General features: G+C 36.8%; 2 protein-coding genes and 1 pseudogene across 4 annotated transcripts; 1 reads left to right on the top strand and 2 right to left on the bottom strand.

Annotated features, from left to right (window-relative positions):
- Window positions 1-390: 390 nt before the first annotated feature.
- LOC149016957 (heavy metal-associated isoprenylated plant protein 19-like) lies at window positions 391-879 on the bottom strand. Its single transcript, XM_089151258.1, has 2 exons — window positions 813-879; window positions 391-667 (listed from the first exon to the last, which is right to left on the bottom strand). Exons 1-2 carry the CDS (start codon window positions 865-867, stop codon window positions 399-401), a joined length of 324 nt encoding a protein of 107 aa, XP_089007384.1. The 5' UTR covers window positions 868-879; the 3' UTR covers window positions 391-398.
- Window positions 880-1,315: 436 nt separating this feature from the next.
- Window positions 1,316-4,017, bottom strand: LOC149016956 (coatomer subunit alpha-2 pseudogene; annotated as a pseudogene). The gene is made up of 3 exons (XR_016172967.1): window positions 3,566-4,017; window positions 2,599-3,091; window positions 1,316-2,469 (listed from the first exon to the last, which is right to left on the bottom strand). The product of XR_016172967.1 is annotated as a coatomer subunit alpha-2 pseudogene (transcript).
- Window positions 4,018-8,465: 4,448 nt separating this feature from the next.
- LOC149016955 (histidine kinase CKI1-like) lies at window positions 8,466-15,979 on the top strand. 2 transcript variants are annotated; one of them, XM_089151255.1, is made up of 8 exons: window positions 8,466-8,881; window positions 9,872-9,975; window positions 10,087-10,314; window positions 10,397-10,933; window positions 12,285-12,660; window positions 12,926-13,500; window positions 13,725-14,828; window positions 15,504-15,979. In XM_089151255.1, exons 2-8 carry the CDS (start codon window positions 9,922-9,924, stop codon window positions 15,714-15,716), a joined length of 3,087 nt encoding a protein of 1,028 aa, XP_089007381.1. In that variant the 5' UTR covers window positions 8,466-8,881; window positions 9,872-9,921; the 3' UTR covers window positions 15,717-15,979. The 2 variants fall into 2 exon arrangements, with proteins under 2 accessions (XP_089007381.1, XP_089007380.1); XM_089151254.1 differs by lacking the exon at window positions 8,466-8,881 and having other exon boundaries at window positions 9,833-10,314.
- Window positions 15,980-18,969: the final 2,990 nt, after the last annotated feature.

The raw sequence follows: 18,969 nt of genomic DNA, 5'->3' as shown, positions 1-18,969 counted from the left end.
GATGAGATGAGATTTTCTCTGATCAAGCATGCTATCATCACTTGAACATCTGTTCCAAGGGATACCACCATCATCATGACCTACCATAAGGAGCTTGGCTTGATTCTAGTGGGCACCAGCAGTTTGTCAATGGGGTTGATCCGTTGGTAAGATTCGATATTGAATCATATGTTCGTCACCCATTGCTGCTCTTCTAACGTTACTTGTGTGGTAAGGATATCTTACAGAGACACATGAGATGTTACAAAAAGAGAAGTATGTTGTTTGTCATTGACTGCAAAAATTAATGATTCATAAGGGCAATGCAGTCGTTGGGGAAAACTGGTCTCACCTTCCGGGTTAGATGTGAAGTCATTTTGATGTCTCCTCTGACTGATGATGTTTCTGTATTTTCCTCTCTACATTATGGTACATGCATTAGGATTGTCATCACTAAACATTGTAAAAATTGCACATTGATCCCATTTATTAAACATAATTGGATTAGAACCCTGTTTGGGGGAGTCTCCCTTTGCTGAAACATCACCATTCAAACCGCTGTCATCCCCAATCATCTCAACTTTATTTCCTGTCTTCTTCTTTAGTTTTTTCAGGACCTTTCTAGGGTTAATACAACCTGTTACAGTAACCTTGTGTTTTGTGATGGCAGTTGTAAACTTCTCCACCCCTGATTCCAGTTTATTACCAAACCAAATATAATGTTGATATTAGTTTCTCTTCACATTAAAAAGAGGAAAATCAAATTTGAAAGAAAACCATTTTTTAACTGAGCTTATATGCTTGTGAGCTACGGATCCGTGGAACATTAACACCTTTGATTTTGGAGATGGTTTTAGCTACTGTTCTCTCGCATGCTTTACAGTGCATGGAGATTCTAATCTCTAGCACAATGGCCTGTCATGTTTGTAGAGCTAAGTGCTCGATGTAAGAAAAAAATTGGAAGATAAAGCAAAGAACAGAATTCCTCCTGGAAATGGGATTGGAGATCTGAAAAATCGATTTACCTTGTTATGTCCATCTTTCTTATCTGCCATTAATTTAGAACCAATGCTGCTAGCAGGTGTTAACTTTTCCAATGTCAGACAAATGATGCACCTCTCAACCCACCAATGGAAAATGGAGTCAATGTAAGTTACATCACAAGGAGAACAATTTAATAGTTTAACACCACTAAGAAGGATGCTCAAGTGATCCCAGTAATTCCAAGCCATGGTTCCACCAGCCTGAATAAAGGACCTAGGACTATGTCTTATAGTCCTAGAGAAGATGCCATCTTGCTCTACTCATATGCTGATGGAAGACATCCCCATGAGCTTTATGTTCTACCCAAAGACACTGTTGTAAGGGGTGATACCGAACAAGATGCAAGAAGAGGAACTGAGGGGGTCAGTTGTTTTTGTGGGATGGGACAAGTTTGCTGTTTTTGTGGCATATAACAAGTTTGTTGTTCTTGATAGAAGCAACAACCAAGTGTTGGTGAAGAACCTGAAAAATGAAAGAACATTTGACAAAACAGACCTGTTCTGTGCCAGCATAGAATTTGCATGAGCAAGAACCTGAAAAATGAAAAATGAAAGAACAGATTTGCCCATCCCAGCATAGAACATTGCATGAGCAAGAACAGATTTTTCAAGATGTTGAACCTGAAAAATGAAAAAGCATCTGACAAAACAAACCTGTTCTGTGCCAGCATAGAACATTGCATGAGCAATAACCTGAAAAATGAAAAATGAAAGAACAGATTTGCCCATCCCAGCATAGAACATTGCATGAGCAAGAACAGATTTACCCATCCCAGCATAGAACATTGCATGAGTAAGAACAATACTTGGTTGTTGCTTCTGTCAAGAACAGCAAACCTGTTCTGTGCCACAAAAACAGCAAACATGTCCCATCCCACAAAAACAAATGACCCCCCAGTTCCTCTTCTTGCATCTTGTCCGGTATCACCCCTTACAACAGTGTCTTTGGGTAGAACATAAAGCTCATGGGGATCTCCTCCATCAGCATATGAGTAGAGCAAGATGGCATTTTCTCTAGGACTATAAGACATAGTCCTTGGTCCTTTATTCAGGCTGGTGGAACCATGGCTTGGAATTACTGGGATCACTTGAGCATCCTTCTTAGTTGAAAACTCATAATAATGAAGGAAACGGTCAAAGTCTTTGACGTAGTACAGAGAATCACCACTCACAGCAAAAGCAGGTCTTTCTCGTTTCAACTTAAAAACTATCATACCATTATCATGGCCAGCTGCCAGAAGGTTCGTTTCTGGATGAACAGCCAGAATCCAAAAGCAGTCATGCCCCCTTTGGAATGTCTGAACCCAAGTCCGCTTTGTTACATCCCACACACGAATACTTTTGTCCTCAGAATTGGAAAAAATAATGTCTTGTTTAGAATGAAACATCTCACATGAGACATTATTCCTGTGTCTTTTCAGTGTGTCCACTTCCCAAGCTTTTGTATCTGAAGACAATAAACAGCCCGGACTTAATGCATGATCTCAAAAAATTTCAAGCAAGAAGAAAAGATAGACACAAATGGTAAAACTGGAAGCTCAAGAAGAACAGAAACAATAGATTTTCAAATCATTACCATTCATACGCCAAAGTTTCACTTGGCGATCATCTGCTCCAGACACAATTAGAGGCAGGGTGGGGTGGAATGATGCCCAGTTGACTCCCCGATCATGGCCTTCCAAGACATACTTGACCACAGCGTCAACACCGCCAAACAAATTGGAGTTCATTTGACTCAGCCGCAGGATGTCATCCGCAGGGGGCACTGTCTTCTTCCTCAGAGCACCAATATCCCAAACACGAACTGTTTGATCCAAGGAGGCATAGACAAGAAGGTCTTTTTAGGATGGAAGATGGACACATGACAGAATGATTGTGTCCAGTTAAAACAGAAATACAGGTACGAGATTGCCAGTTCCATATTCTGATAGTCTGATCATCACTTGAACTAACTATCCACGGGGCCTCATTGTGGAATTGTACAGTACGAATGTAATTCAAATGCCCGAGAAGAGTAAACAAACATCCGTGCAACTCGTAATTCCATACTTTGATCTTGTAATCATCTCCTGCAAACGCCACCCTTAATCATAAAGCAAGAAAATGTGCATCTAAAGTGAATAGACAGGACATGAAAAGTAAAACCAACAAAGCAGTCACTACAGTGAGTATTAGCATAACTACCAGAATCCACAACCAGATACCTACAATAAGTACAATTTACTGTTACACGGTCAGCTTAACTTCATCACCGATACACAAGTTACCTACTGAAAAAGTGCCAGAGAAAACATTTGACCAACACAATGACTAAGATTGAGAAAACACATCCATTGACAGGATCGTTTTCTTGCGCAACAAAACACTTAATTAGAGTATCAGATCCTATGAGACAGAGAGTAAGTAGAAGCAAATGATTTGCGAACGAAATGAATCGACTCATAAAACAAAATGGGATATCCAAGAGGAACAGCTTTATACTAACATTGATTTGAAACAAGACCAAAGCACCGAAGAGGTCAAGAAGTAGCAAAGTTCCATACCTCCGGAGACGAACAACGGCTGAGAATTATGGAAATAAACACCACGAACGGGTCCATCGTGCTCATCAAATCTGTCAATAAGAGTACCAATCCCGTAATCCCAAACCTGGATCACACCACTGTCAAGACTTGCGAGAATCCACGGTCTCTTAGTATGAAAACTTAGGCCCCTCACTCGATCACTCTCGGTTTTGAATCTGGCGAGCATCGACATCGCAACTCTTAAGTCTCAAAACGCTGCGAACAGCAAGAGAAAAACACAAGAAGAGAGTGAATGGAGAGAGCGGGTTGGATTTGTGATGCACTTTATCTCTTCAAAAGTTGAGTTCAAATTTTGAATTTAGGTGATCCACTTGAGTGTTAAACATTCGTCATGTGTTTGGCGAAAACCTTAGTTGATTCTTGTCTCTCTCTCCCTGCTTACTCGAATCGAATTTATTTTTTTTCTTGGCGAGAATTTTATGTAAACTATTAAGCGTTGTTTTCTGTTATTTTAGCGTTAATGATCTCTCCAACTACGTTTTTACATGATGCTTAACGTTAATGATCTTCCCAACGACGTTTTTACATGATGCTTAACGTTAATGATCAGGATTTTGTTTGGCAGCAGTGCCTACGTGGCACTGCTCCAAGCAGTGAATGGTCAAGATGAAAAGTTGAATTTTTGATTAATTGATTTTACTCATGTGCAAGGAAAACTAATTTTAAGTGGGAATAAATCCGATTGCACTGTTCACAATAAAATTACAAAACCAAAACTCTATTTTGAAAATAAAAAATAAAAAAGAGTCGTCTTCCATTCTGGTTCGGTGCTTCTGGTGACGGTCAGAATGCCCAGTGCAGCGTAAGAGATTGCTAACAACACCGTTAGAATCAAGGAGAGCTTGAACCGATGGAGTACTTTTGAGATGATTTCTCTTTCTTTCGAGCAGAGATTTCTCGATAGAGGATTCGGAAATGCCACGAGAGCGGAATTGGAATTTGGAATAAAGCTTTTGGACGGCGAAGACGAAGAAGACGAACAAGAAGATGAGATTTACGGTGGCGAAAAGCGCTCGTTGAGGGCATGGTGATAGGAAGATGAATCTCAACCATTCCGCCGGCGACTGGTATGATGATCTTGCAATAATCAACTCCACGAACTAAATTGTCAGTAACCATGCATATTCTTTCCCACATGATTCAAAACCAATACCTCACAACATCCCAAAACTTGAAAATGAATGCTTTATTCCCTTGGCACTTCAGAGCTTACCAGTCTGAATAGACATAAATTACTTGTGACAAATTCAATTAACCTAAATAGAACAAACACTAAGCCATTCACATGATCACAACACTAATTCATCATATTAGCAAGCACCACCTCCCTAAATAGTTGGCCAAAGGCTAAAGCTAAACAAGTGAGAAAGCAAAACATGTAACTGTTGGCCACTTTATATACAGAAACCTCAATATCCCATAACATAGTTCTTTGTCACAACTCACAATTTCACACTTGCTTTGTACAACTTCTCACCCATTTCTATTCTAGACAGGTTTTCTGACCCAAGGAAAACTTAACTTACTTAAGCTCCCTAAAAAATGTTGACTCCATTCAAGCTAAGTAATGTTAGCTCAAGTGCCTTTCTTTGCAAGGCTACGTTTGGAGAGAACTCTGGAAGCATACAGCTGCAAGACTTTTTGCAACATAGCCTCCAATCCAGGCTTATCTTCATCCCCTTTTGCCTACAAATGAGTGTCGAAAATCAATGAGAGGATTAAGAAATATTATCACAGAGGGCATTTCTAATGACAATGAAGCAAGAAGCTTTGGTGCATTCAACTGAAAAAATGTTTAGTTTTCCTAATCACACAACCAACAGGAATTCAAGAAGTACTAATAACATAAAAAGGATATAGAGTGAAAATTTGAATACTAAAAAGATCTCAACATCTAATTCCTTCACACCTTAACCCCTCTTTCCCTAAATCAGTTCAAATTGGCAGATTAGAGGCACTACCACTTCTAGACTGCAGAACAAAAGCCCAATTCCCCAAACCCTAACCCTAGTTGAATCCCAGTTCAACTAGGATTTGAAATTCAAGTTTCAGCAACCTTTTAGCCCCTTTAAAACCCTAGCCAAAACCTCTAATAGCCCTAAATAGCTGCTGCAACCTCACTAGAAGATCCTGGATATCCAACCCTAACCCTGGGTTACATCATCCCCAAGGCACCCAAAATTCAAGGTCATATCTACGCCAATCTGAACATTATATCTATCTCAAACTTTGGGTACATCATCCCCCAACCCAAATGAGCTTTAGACCCCAATTTCAATTCCGACATCCAATTTTAAGATACAAGTGTTTTCTTAAATTTCGATACTCCCTAAAACCCCTAATAAAACAACTCCAATTTAGGCATCCAAACCCAACCAAACTTGGGGGATAATATCTTTGTATTCATCTCGCAACTCTTCTCTATTTTCCTCTCTACATTATGGTACATGCATTAGGATTGTCATCACTAAACATTGTAAAAATTGCACATTGATCCCATTCATTAAACATAATTGGATTAGAACCCTGTTCAGGACCTTTCTGGGGTTAATACAACCTGTTACAGTAACCTTGTGTTTTGTTATGTCCGTTGTAAACTTCTCCACCCCTGATTCCAGTTTATTACCAAACCAAACATAATGTTGATATTAATTTCTCTTCACATTAAAAAGAGGAAAATCAAATTTGAAAGAAAACCATTTTTTAACTGAGCTTATATGCTTGAGAGCTAGGGATCCGTGGAACACTAACACCTTTGATTTTGGAGATGGTTTTAGCTACTGTTCTCTCGCATGCTTTACAGTGCATGGAGATTCTAATCTCCAGCACAATGGCCTGTCATGTTTGTAGAGCCAAGTGCTAGATGTAAGAAAAAATTGGAAGATAAAGCAAAAAACAGAAATTCCTCCTGGAAATGGGATTGGGGGATCTGAAAAATCGATTTACCTTGTTATGGCCATCTTTCTTATCTGCCATTAGAACTAATGCTGCTAGCAGGTGTTAACTTTTCCAACTTCAGACAGAGGATGCACCTCTCAAAGCACCAATAGAAAATGGAGTCAATGGAAGTTACATCACAAGGAGAACAATTTAGTAGTTTGACGATTTGGGTTTTAAAAATAAAATAAATAAACTGATTATGAACAAAATTCCTAATGCTGGAAGAAAGTTACAAAAGTAACATCTCAAAAGAGTAATTTAGTAGTTTGATTATCTGGGTTTTGAAAAGTAACTGAGTAGGAAACTGATTATGAACAAACTATAACTTTTCAAAATTTCTGTTACTCACCAAAACTGGATATCGTCGTTACTTTTTGGTGATGTATTTTCAATTTTTTACGAAGGGTCGGGCAGATAACAACATCCGGGCTTTAATAGTTTAACTGATGACCTTATTACCAAAAAGAAAATTAAAAATTGAAGACCTTTTCTGGTAAACAATTGAAGACCTTCTACTGGTATATGCATGAAGCGTATCGGGTATCATATAGCTAATCAACCATGATAGGTAGCGCTTGTTCATTGCTTTTGATTATTTGTTCACTTCCGTTTTTTTATTTGGAAAAAAAGTAAATACGTGGGTCTTATATGTAAGGGAATGTGAGAAAAAGAAATGATTTTGTAGAAAAATGTTAAATATTGGGTCTCACTTTATTATTTTTCACATTTTTTCAAACTATTTTTTTTTTCTCCACAAAAACTCATTGTTTTGTAAGGTTTTTAAAATGCAAAACTAAACTTTTTAATTTAAGAAATCTTGTTTACCAACTTTCATAATCAATGAACTAAACAAGTTGCATTTTTAAATTTTTTGAAAAAATACTTGCTCTTTCAAATATTTTCCCACCCAACCCTTGTTCCAACAAACAAACGGTAGGTTAAGAAGTATTAGTTGTGTATGATGGTACATGACTTACATATAGAATCATGTGAAAATCATCTTACTCACATCAACGTCTAGGTAAGGGTGTGAATCGGTACCATTTCGGTAATTTGGTATGGTACCAATTTTAAATATAAAAAACTAGAACCATACTGTACTAAATTTACACGGTATGGTACGGTTTTGGTATTTGAAAAAACGGTTCAATATGCTTTCGGTATTAAATCAATACAAAAAAACGGTTTAAACAAGGTATCTAGTGTGATACAATTTTAGTACGAACGAACCCATCCCACCTTTTGTTATTAGTTCATTGAGATTTTAGTGAAATTATAATCAAAACAATCGATAGAATATGATTTTAACAAAGACAAAATAAATAAATTTAAGAAGAGAAATGAATAACGAAACAAAAAACTGAAAGAAGGAATTAGGGATGGGATAAAGGTAAAGTGTTTTAAGTGTAAAATAACATTTATATTTCTTAATTTGGTACGGTACCAATTCGGTTTGGTTTTGGTATATACCAACGATATGAGTACTTAAAATCGAAACTATACCTAAAAAATTCGAATTTGATATGATACAGTGGGGTTTTAGATGGCACGATTCTGTATGGTTAAACGGTTTCATTATGCAATTGACACCTTTACGTCCAAAAACACCATTTCCTTTTCTTTTGAGGTGGACCCATGAATGTGAAAATCAAACTTGTTTGATTGATAATAACCAGCACCTTTTAATGAAAAGAAATTGAACCCGTGTATATGTGATATTCCCATTCTCAATTTATAAAATGCGCCCTTATAACAAAAACTACAAAATAAAAAATATAATAAATAAAAAATTAAAAAAGAGGAAGGTAGAAAATGTCGGATCTCAGAAATATTGCAAAAGTAGCAAAATTCCTGAACGAATCCGGCTCGGGTTGCGCAGGGTACACGATCGAGTGGCCTTCCTATCAATAAAGGAAAGTGTAAATGTGTAATCCGTTCATACCTCGCGCCAAAAACAGGTTTTGAAGCGGCAACGGCAAACCAACGGGCTGAGGGGCGATATCTCAAGATCCAGAAAATCTCAGAGGGTTTAAAAATGGCAGGACAGATCTTCTTAATTTTAAGAAGGGGCGATTTTTCAAGCAGAAGGAAATCGAGATCTGAGATCTCACTAATTAATCCAGATATCATCCATACAGATATGGCTCTCACAATTTTGGAAGTGCGAATGAATCTGGGGAGAAAAATCCAGATTATAGAGGAATCAAGATACGGTAAGAGAGAAAAAGAGGGAGAAGGTTGCAGATTTCTGATTACTCCTCTCTGCAACTACATCTGTTATTCAGGTGCTACTTCTGAAATCGGTCTGAAAGAGAGAGACCATACAGAAAAGAGGTAACTCTCCTCTCCTGCAACTTTTTTTTTTCGTTTGTTTGTTTTCCGCCCCCTTCTCCTAACTCGAATTTCACATCCGAACCCTCTTTGTACCATTAATCTTTTATGGTATTTATTTACTGATGATTACTCTAAACTTAGCTTGGTTATTCAAAAGCAAGCAATCCCTGAGCATGTTTAGTCCCACTCACGCAACTTCCTTGTGTAAACTCAAAAATGCCTCTGGTCTATCAGGTTCGTGTCTGGTACCTAGTTATCTTAGATTTTTATACCATTTTTATTTAGAATTAATGTAATTAGCTTTTTACACCATGTTTATTTATATTAACAGAAAGGGAGTCGGGTGCTTAGTAACCACTAACCACTAAATAGTTTATGTAAACTATACTCTGTATTCAAGCTAAATAAGTAGTCATTGATCTTTTGTGTTTATATTTTGAAATATGACTTAGAAAAAACTCTTTGTCTAATTCCAAATTCTTTTTCTTTAACTCATGGTTTGTACAATTGACATATAAGATGATCTAACATTTGTATAATTGGCATGTACACTTTTACAATCTTAGCATATGGATTATTCTGATATGAAATGAGAATAGGAATTCCCTAACTTTGTGGTTGTTAATCTGTTTGAGGTCGTCACTTAATCAAATTGATGAATGTGTCTTTCAGATGAAATGGTGATTTAATTTGAAACAGTCTAGTTTCAAATATAATCTGCTCAGGAATTTGTAAGAAGATACAATTAAGTGGCAGGGGAAGGACTTCCAGCCTTTCCCCAAACAAGAAACCTGAAACATCCTTGCTACCCAAGAACCAGTTTGGTCTAAGAAACAACAAACTGGTTCAGGTAAAAGAAGAAAAGGGATACGGAACCCAAACATTAAAATACCAGCTGTATTAAAATTGTTTTCATCAGTGAGACAAACTAGCAATCTCTTCTCTCTTTCTGCCTAGCAATCGATAACTCATTTTTTCTCTTTGTTCCAGAATATCAAGTGCAGGTTTCGTCGACTCACTGTTTCTGGTCAAAAATCACAATGAAGCCTAAGTCATCAGTAATTCTGCAGCCTATTTGTTTGCTTATTGCTCTGGTGATTCCTTTATATCTATTATATTTTCTTCCCTTAGATTTTGAGTTACAATCTTTCTTTAAGATACAAATATGGAGACTAATTGGCTATACTTTTTTATTTGAAATGAAGGTATTGATGGTTTTATTGATTCCCATTGTACTAGTAACGATTTGGTATGTCATGACTACTCGAGTTGAGCACACCATTGAGAAGGTCTTTCAAAATGATTCATTATCAGAAATTAGAATTATAGAAAGATCATCCTACGCATTTAGTTCTTCAGCTTTGGATTTGGCCAGAGTGCTAAGTGCATCACTCAATGGGACTGATTTCTCATTTTCCACAGTTGAGACTAAGGTTAACATCACCTTCAATTTCATATATAAGTTTTGTTGTATGTAAATGCAATGAAAATAACTGCTACTATTACTTGTTTTAGGTGGCACCTTGCCTGTTTCGAGCATTTTCAACAATTTCAAACTTGTCTCAAATTTCATACATTGGAAGAGATGGTCTCGTATTCTCATATGTTCGTGATGCCAATCAAACTTTTGCCATTTATTCTAACATTTCTCATAGTTCAACTGCGGTTACTCCAAATGCTGCAGTGACAAGCTGGTACAAGCAATTTGTAAATAGTAATAGTGGGAAGCGATATGGAGAAGCGAAGTGCATGAATCCAGTAGTCAATGTTGATGGAAGTTGGTATCAAGAAGCCTTGAGTAATGCAAATGGTTATAAATTAGGGAACAAATGGAGCGAAGACCAAACTCTTCTTTTGCTTCGCACTGCTGCTATGGATGGAATAGGCGTTGTGTCTCTTGGCTTTTCTTTAGTGGATATCATGAATTTTTTCTCTATTATACACTCTCATGATGGGCAGTTACATTTGGCTACCGGAAATGGGGATAGACTCGCTCACAGTGGAGCTCTAAGCAATAAACTAATTGAACAAACTGGATATTCGACTAGTCAGGTTGCTAATAGTTCATTCAAATTTATTGATTTGTTGTCACATTATGCTAATGCACATATTTTTCATGCAGCCACCATGATATGGTGGAGTTAGCTTATATTTAGATATATTTATTGCAATCAGTTAGCTCAGTTCTACAAATTCTTTTTATCACCCCAATTTATTTGATATTTCAATGTATTGATTAGATTATAATTGCTAGGAAGTTCTGGTGTAATGTTATTTTTGTAGTTTTAAACTGGTTAAAATGTTCCATTGATTTTCTTTCACACGTCATTGGAAATTGCATTGAATAAATTGGACTTGCTTATTCATAAGATGATTGCATTTCTTTTGTAAATGTAATCATTGACTTCATCACACTATATATGTTAACTATAATGGGAAGATTCTCAGCACACCAGCAGGGTGTACTAGAGTATTTTATGATAGCACTTATTGGCTTTCTGATAGGGCAGAAGGCATCCCAAATTCCCAACTGTCTTTCTTTTCCCCTGCCTTCTGAGCCTGCTGCACCATCACATCTCTTTCTTTTCCTCATAATATATACATTACAGGACATGTACCACTTGCCCCAACATGCAATCAGCTGGTGCTACGTCATCTGTCTATAGTTTTAGAGAGATGGGGTCATTGTTGATTGAATTTTCATGGAGGTGCTTTGCCATCAAAGTGTAGATATAACAGACATATGCCTTTCAATTACATTATATTATTTACTGTTATTTCCTTCCAGATCTTGCATAGAAAATCCCTATTACTGAACTATGAAGTGGGTCAGACCTGTTGAAATATTTTCTTAAAAAAATTCCCTTTGATAACTTTCTACAACACTTATGTAAATTTTACATTCCACATCATACCATCCTGTATACATATAAAGATAGTAAATAGGAATGATCAAAGCATAATCATTGGGTGATTGATTTCTACATTAAATATGCTGCTGATGGAATCAAATTCTGATGTGTTGGAAGTAAGGTTGGTTCAAAGTTAATCAACATAAAAAGCCTACCAAAGTGGGTAGACTTTCTGCTAGTTCTCTACTATTCTTTGAGATTAAGTGGAAATCTATAAATGCATACTTAAAAAGGGCATACCCAGTGCACAATGCCCCTGCTGCTACTATGGGTATAGGGAGGTCATAATATGTGCAGCCTTACCGCTGGTTTCTTAGAGAGTCCGTTTCCAGATCACCTGGTTACAGTGGAGCAACCTTTACCCTTTTTGCAAGGCCCATGCTTGTGTGAATCCAAACTTAGTGAAATTTATTTGCTGTAGATTTTCACACTTTGTTTCTGTGCAGGAAAAGATAAAGACTTCTTACTATGTTCTCATTCTCTATCTATAGGTGCATTTATGTGCTATTTCTCTTGGGAGATTTATTGGTCTTGTTCGTAGGAACAGCAAGCTAGCACTTCCCCTTTTGTTAGCAACGTTCTTATCCATGGTTATCTCCTTTTTCTTTGTTCTGTTCTTGATTATAAGAACAGCAAGACGAGAAGTGTTACTACGGGCCAAATTGATAAAACAGATGGAGGCAACTCGACAAGCAGAAAGAGAAAGTAAGAACAAGAGCCTTGCTTTTGCTAGTGCAAGTCATGATTTACGTGCAGCCTTGGCAATCATCACTGGTTTGATTGGTTTTTGTAATGAAGTTGTTCATCCTAAATCGGAGTTGAAGACAAACCTAGTGCAAATTAGTGAGTGTGTAAAGGATCTTTCAGGTAAGTCTATTGACCAAATTTATATACAACCAAGATATTTCTTTTCAATTTATTGATGATGCTTTGCTGCAAAAGTAAATGAATAAATAAATAACAAGTAAATTTAGTTGATCTTTATAGGGCACAGGATACATACATTAACCCATAACAAACTCAAATTTGATCAGTCTACAATAATTTTTTCTGCTTTATGGCATTTCTATTCATAAGGATACTTTTTGAAGCTCACATATTGCTGATAAAATTTTTATGGTTTGTTTTTCAGGAATATTGAATTCTATCTTAGATACAAGTAAAGTTGAAGCTGGAATGATGCAACTTGTGGAGGAAGAGTTTAATTTAGTAGAACTTCTAGAATATGTAGCAGATTTATACTATAATGCTGGTTTAAGGAAAGACATTGATGTGGTCTTAGATCCTTGTGATGACTCTATTTTCAAGTTCTCTATCGTTAAAGGTGATCATGAAAAACTTAAGCGGATCCTAAGTAACCTTCTTAGCAATGCTGTAAAGTTTACAGATGAAGGGCATGTCTCACTTCGGGCTTGGGTAAAGAAACCAAGCTTAGAAAACTCTGTACTTGATTCCAACCATGATAGTATGTGGGGGTGTTTGCCACGGTTGGTTTACAAGAATAAGAAAGCTTATAATGATTTCAGTGTCCTTCATCCGATACAACAGAATCCAAATACTATGGAATTTGTGTTTGAGGTGGATGATACTGGTAAGGGAATTCCGAAGGAGAAGCAAAGCTACGTCTTTGAGAACTTTGTCCAGGTCAAAGAAACAGCATTGGAACAAGAAGGTCATGGACTAGGGCTTGGCATTGTTCAGTCATTGGTATGTCAAAAGAAACACAACTTGATAGTTTATGTATCAGTATGATCCGAGTCTGTTTTATTCAAATGTTTCACATATTAGTCTTACTTTTGAAGTTCATTGAAATATTTTTAAGACATTTGCAAACAGTGCTTGAACATACTTGATTATTATCTATGTCTGTTTAGAATATAACTTAGATTGTGTTTTATATGACTTTTTCCCTTTCTAATTTTATGTTACAGGTACATCTAATGGGTGGCAAAATCGAAATCATGGAAAAAGAACATGGTGAAAGAGGCACTTGCTTTAGATTCAATATCTTGCTTACTAAATGTGGAGCTGCAACTGTTAATAGTACTGGAGAAGAGAATACATTACAAAATAGTCACATCTCAAATGAATTGAGTCAAAATTCTGGGCTACATATCCGGTGCCAAGCTTCTAAGTTGTTTGGAAGCTCTCATGTTGTTCTCTTAATTCAAAGTGATGAGAGGAGAAGAATCTCTCAAAGGATAATTGAAAGCCTTGGTGTTTCCGTATCCACCGTTAATCGATGGGAACATCTCTTTCCTACCCTGGAGAAAATTAAATGCAGATTAAACCTCAACTGTTTTAGCTCTTCAGGAAAATCTGAGTATGGGTCACCTGTTGACCACAGGTCTAGAGTACCTACAAAAGATGGAAGTGATTTGAACCCAACACCACATAAAAAGCAGGGTTTCAGAAATATCACCTTCTTATTGCTTGTTATTGATGCTGATATAGAGCACTTTTCAGACATGCATTCAGGTATCACTAATTTTAATAGAGAACTTAAAGATGGATGTTGTAAAGTTATTTGGTTGGACAAGCCAATGATTGGTATCTCTCATGCAAAAGGCCTTCAAGAGGATAATCTAGCTCATTATGAATATGTTGTATCAAAACCACTCCATGGTTCGCGTTTGTATGAATTGCTTAGGATTTTACCAGAGTTCAAGGGAAATGTTGAAGGTGATTTGTTGAGGAAGGAACCAGAAACACAAATAGATCTGGATCCTGGTCCAACTACTAGAAAACCTTATCACAAATCCAAATCACAGCTTTTGAAATCCCAACATGAATATAGCCCACAAAAAGGAAATGATAAACTCTTGACTGGAAAGAAAGTATTGGTTGCTGAAGACGTTGAGGTTTTGCGCCAAATCGCTATTGCTGTGCTTTCTCGTCTTGGTGCTACAGTTGATTCCTGTGTGAATGGGAAAGAGGCTTTAGAAAAAGTTTCTAGGGCACTAAGTGGAATAAATTCAAGTACAAATGCAGCTGATAGAACTCTTCCCTATGATATTATCTTCATGGACTGTGAGGTAATATTTATATGCTTCTTTTTGTGAAGGAAAAAGATAGTATAAGCACTTAATGTGATTGGTGTTGTCTGTAAAATAGGAAAACCAAACAAAATTAGTTGATTTTGTTGCAACTATTTAAACTGAATAGGAATATAAGAGGTTATTTACTATGTTGGAATGGGAAGTTCTGATTAAGATCATGAGATTATCTTTAAACTCTATGATTAAAAAAAGACGAGGGATTCTTTCCTTCTTCTTCTAATCATTTTCCCTACAATTTTCTATTTTATGTTTTATGTGTGCATGTAAACTACTCGTCTATGGAAGTTCAATCCTGTACTTTTTAATTCTTATGAATAAATAGAAAATTTTCTTTCTTTTCTCTTAATAATAGCCTGCCAAATGAGAATTATATGCTTTGAGGGATCTATAGGTTATCTTTTAGAATATCAGAATTAGCAGCAATGACTCATTTCTCATAATATTTATGATTCTGTCAGTCACTCGGTGACTCCTTTGTGAATGTTTGAGAATTGTACATGGTTCTTCATTATTAAGAAAATTTAATGATTATAATTGTTTTTCTTTTTTCTTGTTGCGTTTAAATATATATGCAATTAGATTTGTTGCAAATGATTTATAATTGTCTGATTATTTTTATATAAAATTTTGCATTGCTTTCTTATTTATCAGATGCCAATAATGGATGGGTATGAAGCAACTACAAGGATACGCCGGGAGGAGAGGAGGTATGGTGGTATTCCCATCCCTATTGCAGCATTAACAGCCCATGCAAGAGGGGAGGTGGAAGAGACTAAGATTTTGCAGTCTGGAATGGATTTTCATTTAACCAAACCACTAGAGAAAGATCAAGTGTTGAGTTTACTTCAAAAACGAAGTTTGTGAAGTCTCTCTCTCTCTCTCTCTGACATTTATGTGCTTTTCATTCTAATTTAGTTGTTCCCAATATTGTCCAAGGACTTATTCTCATCTATAAATAAAAGGATCCAGTTTACGCCTAAGGTAATTATCCAAGCCAAAGCCTCTTAAGATTATCTTTAATTTTAGGATCTTTTTAATTTTCATAAGCAAATCAATTGATTGCTACATTTTTATGTTATTATAATTTTTTAAGGATAAATTTAGGGGAACAATATTCTCTAAGGACTTTGAACCTGTTATGCCACATGGAAGGATGATGTGGAAAATTTGATCCTTGATCTTGGAAATGGTCTAGATGTGGCCATTTCAAACACAGATTTCATTCATTTATTTTCCTTCCCCTTATATTTGCCCCTCCATTTTTTTCAGTAAATTTTACTTTTTGTTGGATTTCCAGAGTAGGGCCTTGGGTATTGATTCTATCCTCATCCCCAGAAACATCCTCCCCCCCCCCCCCCCAACACTCTCCCCACACAAAAGGAAAAAGAAAATGAGAAAAATTTGTTATGTACCCCATAGTTTATATTACAGCTGTCAGTGAATCTAATATTGGAACCCCAGTTACTAAACATTGTTCAATATTAGATATTTTATATCTTGAATGTATAACAGTCTTCCAATTTGAGGTAGTGAAGTCATGTTCAACAGAGGCCTAGGTTACCCCAGTGAGGAATGTGATCCCAATGAAGGAATCAAAGAGCTAGGGACAGGCTTGAAATGACCATAGGCGAAGCTGTGATGAAGGACTCGCAGTCTGGGTCTTGTATCAAGCATGGTCACTCCTGAAGCCTTTTGGAGGTCAAGGATCTAGCATACCCCATTTAGCCGAGAATCCGACTCTGTCTAGCTGAACCACATTCTTCTTACTTCCATCTGTCGTTTCTCTTTTTATTCTCAATCTTTTATTTGTCATTTTCCAGTTTTCATTGATTCTCATTTCCCATCTCTCTTGTCGTCATCTCTTTATTCCCTTGTTATGTTTTGACCTCAATAATCCCTACTGTGTTTTGTTTGGGTCTGTGTACTGTTAAGGTGAGATAAAGCTGAGTTTGCTGTTGTTGGTCTTAAAATTTATCTGTCATAGTAATGGCAATAAACATCCAAATAAAACAATTTGGGGATTTTTCAAAAGAAATCTGGACAAAGAAAAAAAGGAAACTTCCAATGAAAGGGATTTTTCTGTTGATCCTGTGGAATTCTTCCTCTGTGGGGGTACCTGTGGGGATATGTCAGTTAGAGTTAATTTGTGGGCCTTGGAAGGATAATTTGGTAGTGGGGTTTGTGGGTGAGTTGGATTACCTGTTTCGTGCTGTCATTACATGCGTGTGCTTTTGGTTTCAATTTGTGCTTTTTTTTTGTTCATTCATGGGTGTGGGTCTGTTGGGGTCTCATTTATACTGGTGAACACTTCTGTAGGGTGGTGTTGTTTGAGTTGGGGCAAGTCATGTTTATTTGCAGGTGGGTTGCTCACTGCCACGTGGGGGCGCATTTTGTTCTTGCTTTTGTTTGTGGATCTTGTGTTGGCTGTTATGGCATGTGTTTGGTACTTTTAATGTCTTTGGTTGGGTTGAAGTTTATAATTTCAAGTTTAACAGCTGGCTGCAGCAAAATTATAAGTGGTGGTTGCAGGGTTTTTTTTTTTTTTTTGGGGGGGGGGTGTAGTTGGGTTTGGGCTGGGTGTTAGTGGCTTAGTTGCGGTTGCAGGAGCGTGAACGGCAGGTCGGGTTTGTCAGTGCTGGATGATGTGTGTTTACGCTCAAGCTGGGTAAGGGTGGCTTCAAGAAGGTGTGGAGTGTGACACTTTCAGGAGGCATTTTCACGGGTGTGGGGAATCGTCTCCTTTAAGGCAAGGATGCTTTTGTAGGGGTGCATTATCCTGCGTGAAGGGGCAGGTCTCTATAGCGAGGGGTATTTTAGGTATGTGAAAGATCATCCATAACTGCTTTCAGGTTTTACTTTTATAGTAGTAGTATGATATGATAGTATGATATGATAAGTATGCCAGATGGTCATCTGTTTTCAGGCTAGGTAATATCATAGGCCACCAGATTTAAGCCATGTGGTACATGAAAGTCTTAACCATATGGATATGTAGAGTAGGGTCCACTTTACACTATCCATGCATTAGATTTGATGGTCTTGACACCATATTATGACCCATTTGTACTGGATTGTTCTTTCGATATTCCCATCTGTCCACTTTACATATCATGTTATTTCTTATGCTCTTGGTCAAGCCAAGTAACCAAGATGGTTGTGTTTCTGGTTGGTTCTCCAAACACTGTGATATGTCTGGAAGCTTTTGAAGCGTCTTCTTGTTGATGCTTGTGAGACAATCTCATATTTCTTCAAGTTTCTTTCTTGTTGTAAAACTGTGGTATAATTTTGAGAAGAAACAATGTAATTCTTATTTGCTCTTAGTGGATTCTATTGGAATTCTGGGGGCCTATGTATCCAGCCTTTCCTCATTTGAACTTTGGCCTTAACTTTTAACACTAAGAGACTCTCTAAAGGACTCAATGTCCAAATAAAACAATATAATTCCATCCAGAAATACTTTGTTATATCAAAGCATGGGAATTCTAAGTTTATTCTGTAGTTTTTTTCCTTTCATATTGGTTTTCCACGTCAAATTCGGCATTTTATTGTTTATTTAGCTTCCATAATTGCATGCACATACTTGTGAGGAGCCCTCAATTTCATGAGGGCACATGTTTTATGTGCTGGTGTTTCTTGACTCACATCTTCGGGAAGGTTTCCCTTTTCCTTTCCCAAAATCTAGGCATTTTTTCTAATAGAGATGGATATGGTTTTCACTCCCCATATTCCCTGCTTATGAACAAGAAATAGATTCTTGTTTTTTCATAATAATCACTGTCACTGTATTTTTGCTGGTCTGAAATTTAAAATTCCATACATGTGATCGTTAAGAATTACTATCCTCTGCTTTTTGCTGACTTTAAAATATAAATTTTGCTTACATGTGATTGTTATGCTTCATGTTTATCATATGTGGCTGGAAGGTTTCAATAGACACCAATACTGTAGTCTTTGATTAGGACTTCCAGAATTGAGAGCTACCGCTGACTACGGAAAGCTTGATCGGGTGGGTGAGTGAAATACATTCTGTTTCCTCTAATATCCTCTTATATTCTTATTTGGTGGGATTCCCTGTTTCTTAGGTAATTAGAATAAAATTTGGAGGTATATGATATAT

The sequence above is a fragment of the Hakea prostrata genome, chromosome 4 (genome assembly GCF_041222555.1).
Source record: "Hakea prostrata isolate BN-2017 chromosome 4, UWA_Hpros_2, whole genome shotgun sequence".
Classification (NCBI taxonomy): Eukaryota; Viridiplantae; Streptophyta; class Magnoliopsida; order Proteales; family Proteaceae; genus Hakea; species Hakea prostrata.
Note: the sequence above shows the minus strand (reverse complement) of the source record. Positions and strands in the feature narration are given on the sequence as shown.